The sequence below is a fragment of the Rhinatrema bivittatum genome, chromosome 8 (assembly GCF_901001135.1).
Source record: "Rhinatrema bivittatum chromosome 8, aRhiBiv1.1, whole genome shotgun sequence".
NCBI lineage: Eukaryota > Metazoa > Chordata > Amphibia > Gymnophiona > Rhinatrematidae > Rhinatrema > Rhinatrema bivittatum.
The window spans coordinates 144,964,024-144,980,435 of NC_042622.1; the positions used below are offsets into that span (position 1 = coordinate 144,964,024).

General features: G+C 46.0%; 1 protein-coding gene across 1 annotated transcript in view; it reads right to left on the minus strand.

The window, feature by feature from the left end:
* Window positions 1-7,918: 7,918 nt before the first annotated feature.
* FRMD8 (FERM domain containing 8) overlaps window positions 7,919-16,412 on the minus strand; it is a 112,140-nt gene continuing 103,646 nt past the window's right edge. Inside the window, exon 11 of the mRNA XM_029611246.1 lies at window positions 7,919-8,800. Coding sequence (XP_029467106.1) covers window positions 8,739-8,800 — 62 coding nt within the window. The 3' untranslated portion in view covers window positions 7,919-8,738. The remainder of the gene's footprint in view (window positions 8,801-16,412) is intronic.

Sequence of the window (16,412 nt, forward strand, 5' to 3'; positions counted from 1 at the left end):
ATACCCACTCCAGCATATTTTGCCCCTTTCGTACTTGCTGAGAGGTATTTATGTGGGAATTGGCGAAGGGAAATCAAGAGTTCATGCCTTTTCCTCAAGTGGGTTTCTTGTATTATTGCAATGGTTATTCTATGAGTTAATAGCTCTTGTTCTAACAAGAATCGCTTGTGAAAGTGGTTGAGCCCTTTTACATTAATGGACATGATTCTATCTACTGCTGGCATATTATTAATGGTATTATGTGCCATAGACATATGACAGATGTTTAGTGATCAGACAATCTAGTTCAGACAGCATGTGATAAACAATAGTTAGTTTCTTTGAAGAGATTTTCCCCTTAGTGCTCCCAATAACCATAACATACCACCCATCCTCCAGGGTGATTAATCCCACTTCTGGGGAGTCACCCCCTTCCATCCCCCCCCCCCCCCCCCCCGAAACACACAAACCTCAATCAAACTATAACATTTGGTGAGCAATCAAGAAATTTCTTGTAACTTAGAGATCTCCATCTCACATCTATGATAGAACTTGGTGAATCCATATACAAGTCAATGGACCATACTTTTCATTGGCCAGCACTGTCATTTTAGGATATTCAGCATATCATTTTCCTTATAAGTTTGTGGGTATTCATCCTTGATCGGACAGTGAGACTCTTTAATTTTCGGATTGCCTACGTAGACGGCTCCCTTCTTTGCCTATTCTGCGCCATCTTGGGTGATCGTCAATCTTCTGGGCTTTGGGTGGCATCTTAGCTGAGGGGATGTTCGGGTGCAAACCATTCTTTTCGAGAGCTGCTACAGCATCAGCCGGGGTCTTGATATGGTGAGACGCTCCATTTATCATAAATTGTAATCCAAATGGAAAGGTCCAGCGGTATCTGTTTTCTGCCCTGAGATAGGCTGTGACCTCCCGTAGTTCATATCTTTTCCATAAGATGGATGGTGCGAGATCTTGATATATATTTAATGGACGCCCCTCCCACATCCAATTATTGCGTTTCCTTGCTGCGTCTAGTATTTGAGACTTTTGGACAAAACTATGCAGACAGATGATAATGTCTCTCGGTTTGGATGCCACTTCTGTGGGGTCAGGTGCTTTGCTTTCCTCTTGCAGGATGAATACGCAGATTTTTGCAGCTATTGCCACTGAATCATTATTCTCTGGAGATTCAGGGATTCCCCTAATTCTTATGTTACACCGCCTGGTTCTATTCTCTAAGTCCTCAATCTTATCTTGAAGTATGGAGAATTCTGTCCCCCAGGTCTGATGTTGTTCTTCCATTTTATTTAATGCTGCCCCGTGCTGATCAGTTCTCACTTCAATTTCATAACCCTGTGTCCCAGTGTAACCAGATCTTCCCTTAGGTCAGCTATTGAGGTTAATAGTTCTTGTTTATGAGCTTTTAAATCAGATCTGATCTCCAGAAACCAGCCTCTGATTTCATTCCTGAACTGAGATGGGATTTCGATTATCTCTGTGTTCGCCAGAGTTAACTCACCAGCGCCATCTTGATTCCGCTGCCTTGCTCCATGGCCTGCTCGGACCCTGTTGCACTGCTTCAGGTCCGCCGCTTTTTTCTTCATCGCCATCGATGCGATGTTCTGAAAAGTTGTGTGTCATGGTGTGCTGATTTTGGAAGTAGGCACCGGCTTTTAAAGCTGATTCGTGTGTCTTGGGAGGGAGAGCTCCTTTAATGCGCAGCCATCTTCTCCGCGGTGGTAGAGCACCCCCTTTATGTTCTTTAACTGGAGGACTAGAAGTGAGAAGTCTTGATTTTTTTAGCTCTTTTCATGGCAGATTCTACTACAATGAATGGATTGATGAGGAAGCTGGACAACACTGAATGTGGCTGTCTTCTGAAGTCTGAATTTTAAGTTCAATTTTCTGGATACTGGTAGAATTGATCGAGGAGTTTCCCACATTTTGGATAGGACGAGTCTAGTAGTTTGAGATGGAAGAGCTGATGGCTCTGCTGGAAAATCTAGTACTTTTAGTAAGCCACTACCTCTTGGCATGGGTCGGGAATTTTATGAATCTCTACTCCCAGATGATTGCCCATTTTTTCTACGAATTTTGAATAGGTGAGATCTTCTGGAGAGATGAGTGGTCCAGAGGTTCCTCTGGGGGATCAGAGGGGATTCCCATTGAGCTGTCCGGTGAATGGTCTTGTGGGGAGAAATGTTGTAGAGAACCTTGTCCCCTGGACTGTGGAGAGAAAGGAACTGTATATGGATGGGATTCCATGGTCGGCGATTGTTGCTCCTCAGGGGAAGTAACTGCAGACTTGATCTGTATCACCCCATGAACCGGGATGTGGAGGTGAATCCTGAGGCTGTGACATAGAAAATAAATCTTTAATAATGAAGGAGATCTTGTCTATTGCCTTTTGAGATCTAATGGTTTGTGTGTCAGGTTCCTTGTGATGATGTTTCTTATGAGGAATCATTGGGTGTTTTCCAGATTCCTGTTCTTGGTCAGGAACAACCTTTTGAGTGTGAACAGGTTGAAGCTCCAGACCTTACAGACTGAGTGTCCGTTGATGACGTTGGTCTTGTGCTAATCTGTATAGGAGGTGGTGACACCCAGGGAGGTTGCGAAAGGATATCCTGAAAAGGGTCAGGCAAGAGTATTGGAGATTTGTCCTTTAAGAATTTACTCTTTTGAGTAGTATGATGTTTTTTGGAGAGAACAGCAGGTTTAAAAAGACTAATTTGCATCGAAAGACCTGACTTGGATGGGTTTGGCTTTGTAGATGCGTCATGCATTGATGGATGCATTGTGTTTTGATGAATGCACCCGAGCTTCGTGCACCGAGTGGTACTCTGATGCATTGCGTAGTGATGAATGCTTAGTTTCATCATGAGCCAATCAGCACGTCATAGGATCCTCCCTCAATGATCGCTTTGGTGCATCTAGTGCGAACTAGTGTTATCTCCATACTCTAAGCCTAGCCGGTGGTCCCTCTCGGGATCTTCCCCTGGGGGCGTGGTCATCTGCCATCGGCCCAAGGATCCACCCACAACTAGCACCAAAATTATTACAGAAGTAAGACTCCTATCTGACTGCTCCTCCCATCAGCATAGCGGATTACTACAGATTGCTAACTCCATGAATCCAGCTTGACTACGTGGACTGGCCTTTCTCCAGGATTCGATAACTCCATGGATCCGGCTTGACTACGTGGACTGGCCTTTCTCCAGGATTCGATAACTCCATGGATCCGGCACAACTCAGTGCCTTGCAGGCCATACCGGGCTTGGCCCAGCGCATTGTGGAGCAGCAAGATGCCTTGGAGAAACTTACTTCAGCATTTCATCAGCTACACACCCAGAAGGTTCAAGGCACAGCTTTCAACCATGAAGGTCAGTTACAGGAGGTAACTTTAAAGACTGCTGTACCACTGGCAGCTCCAATCCGCTTTTCTGGAGAAATCCAGAAGACCCAGGGCTTTTTGAACCAGTGCTGCATGCACTTTACTTTACAACCATCTTTATTTCCTACGGCACTCTCTTAAGACCACCTACATCCTTTCGTACTTGGATGGTAGAGCTCTGTCGTGGGCATCTACTTTGTGGGAACGCAAGGACCACATTTTGCAGGACATAGAAGGATTTATGGACTTATTTAAATCTGTTTTTGATGATCCTGCGCGAACCTCTGTTGCCGGTTCTGCTTTAGTGGACTTGAAGCAAGGCAGCAGATCATTGGTTGAATTTGCCATAGAATTCAAGACTCTTGTGGCAGAACTCCGCTGGGACCCCAAATGTCTCAAGACCCTCTTCTGCAGAGGCCTGGATACCCGGTTAAAGGACGAGCTGGCCACTCGCCAGACACCTGACTCGCTGGATGAATTAATAGCCTTGGCCACTGGGATTGATCACCGACTCCGAGACAAGGTGAAGGAACTCCGGCCCAAGGTGTTACCTGGGTTGAAACAAGCCAGTGCTACCAATGCACCTGGGATGGTTCCAGTAATTTCTGCTGCTGATACTGGTGAACCGATGCAACTTGGTCATGGACACTTGACCTCCAAGGAGAGAAGATTTCGGAAGAAGCACAGCCTATTCATGTACTGTGGTCAGCCCGGCCATGATGTCTCTACATGCCCCATTCGTCTGGGAAATGGACGGGCCTAAGTCCTGCTGGAGGACTGTTCTTAGGCCATACCGTGTTCTCTCCTCCGCCCTCTCTCTCAGTCTCCGTGATCTACAAACCAGCTACGGTTCAGACTCCTGCCTTGGTGGACTCAGGGGCAGGAGGCAACTTCATTCTCAGACGTCTAGTGGAAGATCTGAGGAGTCCCTTTGTCAAATGTGAAGATCCATTATTGCATTATAACTTGAAGTGGGTTTTGGATGTTTCTCAACATCGCCACTTCCACTGAAGATTTTCATGACATCCCCAGCAGCTTACCCATTGCTGCTGATATTCATAACGCGTTTAACATCATAGCCATATTCACGGATCATAATTAGAGTATCTCTGTCACGCTCTTTTAATTCGGAAGATGTGCCTGAAGAGCCACAGCGCATATGGACCCGAAGAAGATACTCTTCGCAACCAGCCAGTCTGTATCCGCCGGCGATGCCATCAACTCTCATCCAGTAACATCTACTGGAGAATCATTTTTTGAAGTGGACTTTGGACATTCTTCATCACCACTTCCACTGAAACCCTCAGTGATGTCCACCACAGCTCATTCCATTTCTGCTGATATATACAACAACACTCAGCAAATTTCTTCCAAGACTCAAGAATCACCTGTCATCAATGCAGAAGACGACTGGAATACACAGTTGAAGAGGTTCTGGATGTTCGTAAAAGAGGCAAGACTTTTGAATACCTTCTGATTTGGGAAGGTTTCGGCCCCGATATCATCTCTTGGGAGCCTCAGACCAATATCTTGGACAATGAGATACTTCGTCAGTTCCACCTTGTGCATCCTTCAAAACCCAAGCCTGGTACCCAAAGAGGAGATAGTCCTTTGAAGGGGGGTACTGTTGCGACCATCCCTGCCAGACGTCTTCACTCCGCCCTCTTTACCTCTGTGGCGACTCCCTCCGGGGTTAAAGAACGGCTGGCTGCTGCGGCGTCTCCCTGCTGAATTCCTCCGGCGTCCCCGGACTGGCCTGATGCTGCAAATCCGCCATGTTGCCTGAAGCCTAGGGCACGCGCGCTCCGATTGAAGTACCAGCAAGGGCGCGAACCTCAGGGGCGTTCCCCTGAGATGAAGTCATCCGCTTCCGATAAATAAGGTCTCTGATATCTCTAACAACTTGAGTTAGCAAGGACTTGCTCCAAGCTACTCTGCCTCCTTGGACTTACCAGAGGTACCCGCTCCTCGGGGGCCTCGCTCTCTCTTTGCTTTTCAGGTTTACAGACAGGAACCGGTACTCGCTCCTCGAGGGCCCTCATTCCTGACTCTCTGCTGATTCTCTTCTGCCTGGAAGCTATCGCTGCCTACATCATTGTGAGTTGCCATTGCTCTCTCAGAGCTTTCCCTGGAACCAGGTACTCGCTCCTCGAGGGCCTACCCTTTCCAGCTGCTGAGCTTCTCTGAGACCATTATTGTGAGTGTTGTCATCTAGTTCTGTTCATGAACTCTGCATACCCTGCCTACTCACTGTCTACAGTTTCTCAACAGCTCAGCCAGCCTGGGATCGCTGTTCCAGTATCTGAGGGACTTCAGCCCTGCCGGGCACTTCAGCTCATTACTGCCACCTCTGGTGGTTTCAAAAACCTGTTTAATAAAAGAACTAGTGTGTGTCTGTCTTCATACTCTAAGCCTAGCCGGTGATCCCTCTCGGGATCTTCCCCCGGAGGCGTGGTCATCTGCCACCGGTCCAAGGATCCACCCACAACTAACACCAGAATTATTACAGAAGTAACTCGCCTATCTGATTGCTCCTCCCATCAGCATAGCGGATTACTACAGATTGCTAACTCCTAGCAGAAAGTACTACAGTCTCCTAGCTCTTGCAGACATGCGGCTGCAATCCTTGCATTTGACCCGGTCATGATCTGGATCAAGGCAAATATAACAGTTGTGGTTGTCATTGACAGACATTATGTGTCTGCACTGACAATATTTGAACCCCTTTTTTTTTGGGGTGGATATTGTAGCACTGAAAAGTAGTGTTTGGGGTATCGCAGCCGCGTATACAAAGCAAGAGACAGAAAAATTAGAATTGAAGAGACGCGGGAGAAGTAGAGACGTCTGTACCTGAGTGTGGAAAATAAGAACTGAAGAGACCGGGTTCGTGCTTTGCATGGCAAGTGCTGCGCAGGCACAGCAAATCAAAAACTTTGACTTGGAGACTCAGATGTTTGCTGGGTGCCACCATGATGATGTCACCCCCAGCCAGGATGGCTAATTCAGCCTGCTTATCGATGGAAAACTTAAGAGTTATCCATGTAAATAGCTTCAGAATATTGACCTAATCGAAAATAGTCGCAAAATAATTTAGATTTTCGAAAAAGCAAAACAATAACCTGCTTTTCAAAGGAAAGAAAGCTAATGAGTTCTCCATGTTTGTCTATGTATCCTTATAAATAATTTTGTATTTAATGTCATATCTACACTTGGCTATTGTCTTTTCCTTCCTCCTCCTTGATCTCTGGTGGTCATCTCTCCTTTCTTCCCTCCTGTACCATGGTGGTCCTCTATATTGCCCTCTTGATTCCTCTCTCTACCTTTAGTTCATCATGATTCCTGAGGGTCTTCTCTTCCCTGATAGGATGCCCGCAGCTCTTACTCCCCAGAGCCAGCTCAATCATGGATTCCTGATCCCTATTTATCCTCCTTGTCTTCCTCCATTCCTTCTCTGTCTTTCCTCTCATACTGTTAACCCCTGTGTCATTTCCTCCTTCCTCGGAGTCATTTTACTCACTTTTCTAGTGCAGCTCTCTCTGCTCTGATAGGTCAGTAGCAGAGCATATGGCAGTAGCAGGAAATGCTTCTCATTGCACGGGTCGCACAGGCGCGCCGAAATCGCACGGGTCGCACAGGCGCGCATTCATTCACTGCCGGCGAGGGCTGCCGGAGGCCGCTTTCGCCGCCGGCTCCCTCCGCCTGGATGAATGCACGCCCACCCGCCTGCTGGCTCCCGGATAAACGCGCACCCACCCTCCCGCCGCCGCCTGGATGAATGCACGCCACCCGCCCGCTCCCGGATAAACGCGCACCCACCCTCCCGCCGCCGCCTGGATCAAACGCGCGCCCACCCACCCGCCGGCTCCTGCCGCCGCCTGGATGAATGCACGGCCACCCGCCCGCTGGCTCCCGGATAAACGCGCGCCCACCCGCCCGCCGGCTCCCGCCGCTGCCGCCTGGATTAATGGGCTCCCACCCTCCCGCCGCCACCTGATCGAACGCGCGCCCGCCGGCTCCCGCCAGTAAGTTTACTTTTTTTTTTACACTTTATTCCCTTTTGTTTTAATTTTCGCCCTGCGCCTTGCTTCGGGAGGGGGGGAACCATCCACTTCCTGGTACCTGTCATTTCAAATGTCACTTGAAATGACAGGTACCAGCGCACCCCGGGATACTGTATAGGCGCTGAATATACCGCCTATACAGTAAAAGGGGTTTCGCTTCATGGACGCGCGTTGAGCACGGGTTGGACGCGGCTTGCATTTGCAAGCAATTTGAATAGAGTATCGAGTGGTATGTGAAGAGAACGAGGGTGCGCCCGGCACTGCCGCACTCTTTCTACCGCGGCCTTAGAGTATCGACCTGTGTGTTGGTAGCTCCCCACTCTTAAGATTTAGGGAGATCTACAGCAGACACACAATAGAGATTTACTTAACCTTAACTAGTCCCTACACATCCTCCCCCAATATAACTTCAGATTCGCTAGAGATAGCGAGAAGGTGGGGATAGCAGCAGAAGTCACAGAAACCATGTACAAACGTGTACGTTTTCAGCAGCCCCTCCTTATAACAAGGTGGCTGGTGAAGGGAAGATACTCTTTATTATAAATAACAGTATGGGATTGCTGTAACATTTGTTTAAGCAAGATGTGGAAGGTGGGCTTGATTATAAACAGGGAACACTACTTAGTTATTTCTGATTCCACAAAGATGTGTAGCACTGTAAATGAAGCTATAACATTCGAAATATCATTGAATTAACCAATTTTTAGTTTTGACTTGTACCTTAAGATTTTCGTTTCACTCAATATTTTTTTGGAAAGTGAGGCTGAGATTTGCCTATTTTTCTCCAGCTTCCCAGTATGACAACTGTCAGATTTCCTGTCAGGCACACCCTCTAAGTCTCCGTCAAAACCTGCAGATCCTGAGAATGCCAATGTGTATGGGGTGCAGCAGTAAAAGGAAAGGGGTTACTTTTATATAAAGAACTTCCCTGCCTAGGGTCTGAATCAACCTTATTTAGCAGCAGACTCAAACTCCAATTTCCACTATGCAGCCCCTTTTCCGTCATAAATTTCCTGAAGCAACTCTAGGCACCTATACACAGAAAGCACAGCAGGGGCTCCATAAAAGGTCTAGGCTACGTGGCAGACGTGAGTTGGAACAGGACGCCAATGGATTCTAGGTTCGGGCAGTAAACAACATTCCTCCCTCCCAATCTGGCACGCAGAGAACAAATCCAAAACAAATTGTAAACAGTGCAGGTTTCTTGGCCAAAGTTCTTCAAAACAAGAAGACATGGAAAATTCCACACTGCTTGCCACTAGTGTGGGTGGGGTTCAGGCGTGTTTTGTTTTTTTAATTTATAATCCATCTCGCATAACTGGTAATTGCAGATCGCCTGCAGGCTCTTCGCTGTTGATTTCTGAAAAAAAAGAAAAAGTAGTTAGAACTGGAAAGAAGCGGTTACAGCACCGAAAAAAAAGAGCTTTAATTATTTTGTGTATTATTCCCACAATCACATCTACACAGGTCTAATATTTTTATCTCCATGGCCAGATATTGCAGCCATAGCAAAAGTGTTAATTTTCAGTAGCTGCAGATAAGCAGATTTTACTGAAGTCTTGGTTACTTCATCTGAGCTCTAAGAAGTTGAATATAAATTCCATTAAACCTCAGACAGCACAGTGGCAACTCCAGGAAAATGCAGAGATCGCAAGAGCTGAAAATATGAAGGGGAGATTTCCGCAAAATGTAGAGAATGCAGAGGCTGACAACACTAGAAGAAACCCCAGCAAGATGTAGAGAGCACAGGGGATAAGAATACGAGGAGACTAGCAAAATGCAGAAGGGGAGGGGCTGGAAATACCAGAGGAAACTGCACCAAAATACAGAGAGTGCAAGGGCTGAAAATGTAGCAATACTCAATACTGTGAAACACCAAAGTGTAAGAAAAACACAAACACCACCAATAATGATCTCACTTTGACAATATACGGTAGATGTGTGACCAAAGACTCATAGGTATCAAAGAATATGAATGACCATCGTATAGCACAGGTACAAGCAGATTAAGGGATGCTTTATAACCTCAACTTTGTGCTGGAAGTTTTAATCAAGTCATTCATCATTTGGACATAGGCATGCCCATACATTTTGCTTATTTTTCAAAGTTTTTTGAGCTGCAAATAAAACATTGAGATATTTTGACCAATTATGTATAAATAAAATACATTTTTTCTGCATGCTAATTTTTGCACCGGGATAAGGAATATGCCTCAAACATAAATTTCCAAAAGAAAATTTCAATCTTATTCCTGGGGGAATTCTGCACAAAAAATGTAAATTTCTGCACACAAAATCTTAAAATTCTGCAAACTTTATATTGGTCAAAATAACACAATTTACATGACAGTCTTTAAGTAATTATATTTTAAATTAATACAGAAAAAAGTTATTACTTAGAGATGCAGAATTTTAAATATTTTGAGCAGAATTTCCCTAGAAATTAATTGTAAGAATGTCCCTTCCACTCGCTCTCCCTAGCCCCTGGCCACTTTATCCTCTCAGGCTCCAACTCCTCCACCTGCCAGTATCTCTCCACTCCATCTCTAGGCTCAACCCCTTCCACTCTTATCACCAATCCCAGACTTTGACCCCGTTCTCAGTACTGCCCTTCACACAGGCTCCCTCTGTCCTTCCCTCTCTCTAGTACACATACACACACCCTCCTCCTACAGGCTCCCTCACACTCTTGCAGACACATATCCCCTCATACAGGGTCCCTCTCTCTTGCATGCACACACACACAAGTTCCCTTTCTCTTTCATACATACATCCTCACACAGGCTACCCTATGTCTCTCTCTCTCATGCACCCCTTCACACAAGCTCTGACTCTCCCATATACAATCCCTTCACACAGACTAGCACCCTCACATACACACAATCTTTTTTTTATACACATGAGCTCCCAATCTCTCACACACACACTCCTTCACAATCTCCTCATAATAGGCTCCCTCTCTCTGGCACCCACACTCAAGCATCCCCCCCCCCCCCCACTCTCTCTCACCCCCTCCTGCTCACCCCCTGCTCTCTCACCTCCCCTCCCCTCCCCCACACCCCTGTCCCTCTCCTCTCTCACCCTCCCCACACCCCACACCCTCTCTCACCCTTTTCTCACACACATTCACTCTCACTGGAGCCTTCATCTTCACCATGAGAGGAGCACACTCCATTCGCGGCCTTCGTCTTCTCTGCAAGCGGAGTGCATCCACGGCACATGGGGGCCTTCCTCTTCACCGTGAACAGCACGCCGGGGCCTTCATCTTCACGCGCTCTGTTTGCGGCATACTGGGGTCTCCTCTGCCATTTTCTGCTCAGATGTTGGCAATTGTGTGCAGGGGGGGAATTCTGCAGAAATTCTGTGCTCCGCAGTAGCTCAGAATTCCCCCAGGACTAATGTGTGTATGATGAAATGTCCCAGATGTTACAAAATAACCTTCTGGCCCAGATGTTACAAAATAACCTTCTTAATCAACCCAACATTGCAATGTTACGGAAAGATCGTTTTTCAGCAAACACACTGATAAAGCATAACCCATTATTTGTCATGGAGAAATTAATGGGATTCAAGACAGCAGTCTTATAATTGAAAAAACTGCGGTGAGTGCGAGTGGAGTATTCCTTTAATTTGAGAGAAATTTGAACACTGCAGGCAGAGAAGTAGCTGCAAGGGCTGAAAATAATGCAGGAAACTCAAGCAAAATGCAAAGAGCAGGGCACTGTTTCCTCTAAATTGTGCACGTGTGAGTGTGTACATGGCAAAACAAAGGGCGCACAAGAAATCCCAATATTATTTGCATTATCCTGGCTTGTAGCGCAAAATTTGAACTCAGCTTATAAAAAGTTGCACACAAGAAAGTTTTTGTACATGTAACCTTTATCTGAAGACAAGCAGGATGGCAGTCCTCACAATTATCTTATCACAGAGTCTAGAGCTTTCAAACATGCCCTACTGAGCACGTGCAGCTCTGCCCTCTAGGCAGAATCCCTCGGTCTCTTTTTTTTTTCCTATGGAGCCATGTGGTCATGGGAGCTGTGTGGTCAGTGAGCGCGGTATTCAACCTTGCTCTCTCCTCAGTTTTTAATTGCGATTTTTTTTCTGGAACTGCAGAAATTTTTATTTATTTTCAACTTTCTGTCAGCCGCATAGTGGCCTTAGTTGCTGTGCAGCCTGGCAGAGTCTAATTCTATTCCTGAATACATAAATATTGCATCGGCAGTTTAGTTTCTGTATCCTCTCCTTGATCTGTCAGTTTTTGTGTCTTTGTCTGGTGCTGACAGGACTGACAATGCAATTCGTGTGTGATCCGTGCAGTTCACTGAACCTTGGGACTCACGTGAGTTATACCTAGGCAAGAGTTCCATTTCATTTCACCGATCGATAACGTTAGAGGCTCACACAGTGAAGCGATTGAGGACCGCACTGTTCCTAGGGGGAGGAGAGTTCATCCTCCCCACTTTCTAAGAAACTAGTTGCCATAGCAGAAGTGCTGGATGACGTAGCCTCCCCTCCTGCTTACCAGTGATGGCAGTTCAGTCGCCTTGTGAGAGGGTAAGCAGGAGCCTAGGCAAGCAGCATTGCTGCTGCATCTTCGGTGCCTTGCCCAATACTGGTTGCCCATGTATGCCCATGTCAGTGTACTGATGGTCTGATACATCGACATCAGGACAACATTGGGGACCAGGACTGTCATTGAGCACCATAGTTACCTCTGACAATTTTTAGGTGCCAGGGTACCCTTGATGCCATTGAGGTGCCTGACTGTTGTTGACACCATAAGGGCCATCAACCCTGTCAATGGCCCTTACTTCACCTTCCTAGCAGGCAGTCTCAGTCGAAGTTTCCATCCCCACAAATGGTCTCTGGATCCCTGTGTAGCGCGCAAAATCTTTCAACAATGGGGTCAACCAAACATCAACCTCTTTGCATCCAAACTGAACCACAAAGTGGAAAGGTTCTGCTCCCTCCACAGCCGTCGACAGACATTCAACAGGGACGCCTTTGCTTGCTCCTGGAACAAGGCCTTCTATATGCGTATCCTCCGATTCCACTCATAGCCAAAACTCTCGTGAAGCTACAACAGAACAGAGGGTCAATGATGCTCATAGCCCCGTACTGGCCTCGGCAGGTATGGTTTCCCATACTCCTCGACCTCTCGATCAGAGAATTCGCCTGGGCACAGCACCCACGCTAATAACTTAGAATCAAGGCATATTATGCCATTCCAACCTACAAACCCTTGCTCTAACAGCTTGGATGTTGAAAGCTTGATCCTACAACCGCTCAATCTTTCGATTTGTCTCTCAGGTTCTCATAGCTTCACGAAAGCTTTCCACACGTAAATCTTACTGTTTCAAGTGGACTAGATTTACCAATTGGTGCACTCAAAAAGGTATTGACCCTTTCTCCTGCCCCACTCCATCTTTATTAGACTATCTATGGCATCTCTCAGATTCTGGCCTCCAGACTTCTTTTGTACGTGTACACCTAAGTGTCATTGCGACTTATCACAAAGGCATAAGGGATGCCTCACTAACAGCGCAACCCCTAGTGAGTCGATTTATGAGGGGCTTACTTCAACTTAAGCCTCCCATTCAACCACTGGTTACAGAATGGGACCTAAATGTGTGCTTGCATGGCTCATGCGATCCCCATTTGAGCCTTTGCATTCCTGTGATGCAAAATTTCTTACATGGAAAGGCCTTTTCCTAGTAGCCATTACATCTGCTAGAAGAGTCAGTGAGTTACAAGCCCTTGTCACACACTCACCCTACACAAGGTTCCTGCATGACCGAGTGGGTCCTTCGCACTCACCCCAAATGTCTGCCTAAGGTGGTAACAGATTTTCACCTTAACCAATCCATAGACTTGCCCACTTTCTTCTCAAGGCCCCACTCTCACCAAAGTAGAGAGTTTTGCACACCTTGGACTGTAAACATGCACTTGCATTTTATCTAGAACGCACTGCAGTGTATAGAAAATCCACCCAACTCTTTGTTTCTTTTGATAAAAACAAGCCAGGAGTTGCAGTGGGAAAACAAACTCTCTCCAACTGGCTAGACTGTATCGAATTCTGTTTGAGAAAGCAGGCTTTCCTCTCCAGGGGCGAGTAAAAGCGCACTCAGTATGGGCTATGTCAACTTCGATAGCACACTACTGTTCAGTACCTATCACAGACATCTGCAAAGCTGCGACTTGGAGTTCTCTGCACACATTCGCAGCTCATTACTGCTTAGGCAAGGAAGGACGACAATGCTCTGCCTTTGGACAATCTGTCTTAAAAAACCTATTTCCAGTATAATACCCAACTCCTTCCACAACCTCCTGCTGTAATTCAGGCTGCCTCATTATAGTCAATGGCACCCTATTTGTTGTGCCTGTTGCACGAGTTGCGTGCCATTGACCTGTTAAAAGATGAGTCAGCCTGTAGCTTGCTAATCACCCATATGTGAGGACTACCATCCTGCTTGTCCTGGGATAAAGCAGAGTTGCTTACTTGTAACAGGTGTTATCCCAGGTCAGCAGGATGTAGACCTCACAAAACCCACCCACCACCCCGCGGAGTTGGATCCGCTTACGTTTCTTATTTTATTTTTTCGCTCACACTTATTGCTACAAACGAGACTGAAGGGAGACCCCTGTGGCTGCAGGGATCATGGCATGCTCAGTGGGCTCAGTATGCCAGTCAAAAGTTTCTAGAAACTTTGACAGAACGTTTTCCGTGATAGGGCTCCATCCAGTGACGTCACCCATATGTGAGGACTAGATCCTGCTGTCCTGGGATAACACCTGTTACAAGTAAGCAACTCTGCTGTCTGCAAATATTGCAGAGGGAGAAATCAGGCAAGGGCACACAATTAGAAAGAATTATAGTCAAAACCAATCCTCCCCAAAAACCCCTCAAAAAGGCTGCTGCAAGTATTCGGCTCTAAGGAAGTCTGAACTATCCTTGATGGAACTCAGCATTGTGAGACAAGAAAGCTCTAACAAATTTTATATTTTATGTTTTAATACAGTTCCCAAAGTTCTTGAGAAATCTGGTGGATGATTTAAAAATGTAAAAAGTCACACCCTCAGCCTCAAGCACTAACCTGATAGTGTTCTTGCTGTATCTTGCAAGAATAATTTTTGCCAAATCCTTCAGCGATGTAAACAACTCTGTTTTGGGTATGTGGGGTGGGGCAGGTCAAGCAAATATCAAGCTGCACTACACCCATTCCCAGCATTCTCTGATCTCATTCCTCAGGGTCCAGGAGTGGCAGCAGTGCCTCACTCAGAAAAGGGCCAGGCTGAAGCAATGACCTGAAATGAAGCTGCAAGCCTTCTGGGAAGGCAAGAGGGTGAGGCTCTGACTACAGCTGTTTCTAGGAGGTTACTCTATCCTCTGTTCTAATCAAGTATCAACAGGGACAGGAAAAATACAGCTGCTCTTGTGTAGCCCTTCCAGTGCTCTGCTATAACAGCCTAAGAACACGAAGTACAATGCCTTATATGAGTCTTCACACTCTTGCACTTTTTCACATAAAAAATTAAAATGCATTGAAGTAGGAGTTTCACTGATTTACATAACATACTCTACTTTGATTGTGAAAGAACAATTATAGAAATATCCAAAAGTAAGAATAAAAAGACAAAATGTTTTGATTACATAAGACTTCACACCCTTTGTCATACCAAACCCAAATAAGGTTCAGTTAAAAAAAACTGCCTTAAGTTAGAGAGCCCACTTGTGTTCAGTCACAGTAGTTGAGCTGTTTAAAATACTTTTGAAGGAAGAATCAAGCTGTTTCTGTGTTATGAAGTGAACCTGAAGCAAACGTCAAAAGTTGCTGAGCAAGGAGCTTTCAAAAGAACTCTGGGATAACATTATTCAAAGGTACAGATTGGAAGAAGGCTATAAGAAAATTTCTAAATGCTTGAAATTCCTTGTGGCACTGTCAGGTTCATCATTGTAAAGTGGAAAAAGGTTTGGGACCACCAAAACACTACTATGATCAGGCCATCCCTCCAAAGTCAGTAGCCATGAGTTAAGAAAACTGTTGTGGAAGGTCACTTTGAAGCCTGTGTTGAAGGTCGCTACTTTAAAACAGGTGAGCAAACTGGGGAGGGCAGGCCCCGCAGGAAAGGTATGAATGACTCTGAAGGACAGCATGCTGGCTTCCCAATTAGGGAAGAAAAATTGTTACACTGTCTAGTTTCAGTGTCGTGCAGGCACTGCAACTTCAGGAAGGAGAGAGCTGCACAGAGCCATAGCCAGGCAATTTTTTAAGATAGCCAGGTATATTCAGCGGTGCAACTGTGCCACTGAATAATAATATACCCTGCTGAGGCCATCCATATGGTCTCACTGACCTGTTTTCATATCTGCTACCTCTAATGGAATCAACTAACTCAACCGCTCTCATCTCCAGTTCAAATAACAGCGACTGTGAAACAGGAGTTGCAATTACATAGAAACAGAAATGATGGCAGAAAACGACCAAATGGTCCATCCAGTCTGCCCAGCAAGCTTATTGTAGTATCTGCTGCGCCATGTAGGTTACCCCCATGCTTAGCAGTTTCCTAGACCATAAAAGTCAGAGCTCTCAGTTGCTGTTTGAATACAATTGCCCATTACCTCCATGCTTATCAGTTTCCCGCGTTGTAAAAGGCAGGCCCCTGAATTTTTCAAGAAAGAATCCCCCACTTCGCTCTCTCCTCTATCAAATGGTTCTGGTGACAGATGCCTCTACCAAAAGGTGGGGAGCACACACAGGGACGGTTTGAATGCAGGGCATCTGGACTCTTCATGACAGCCGTTATCAAATCAATCTAAGAGTTGAGAGCAGTCAGATAAAGTTCTATTAGCCTTCATGCATCTCCTTTGGGAAAAGAGCATCCTGATTCAGAAATCTGCATTGCAGGAGCAGAGCCTAAAATAGACCGTTCCTGTCGAAATTGTGACTAAAGAATCAACTGCCCTATGGTCA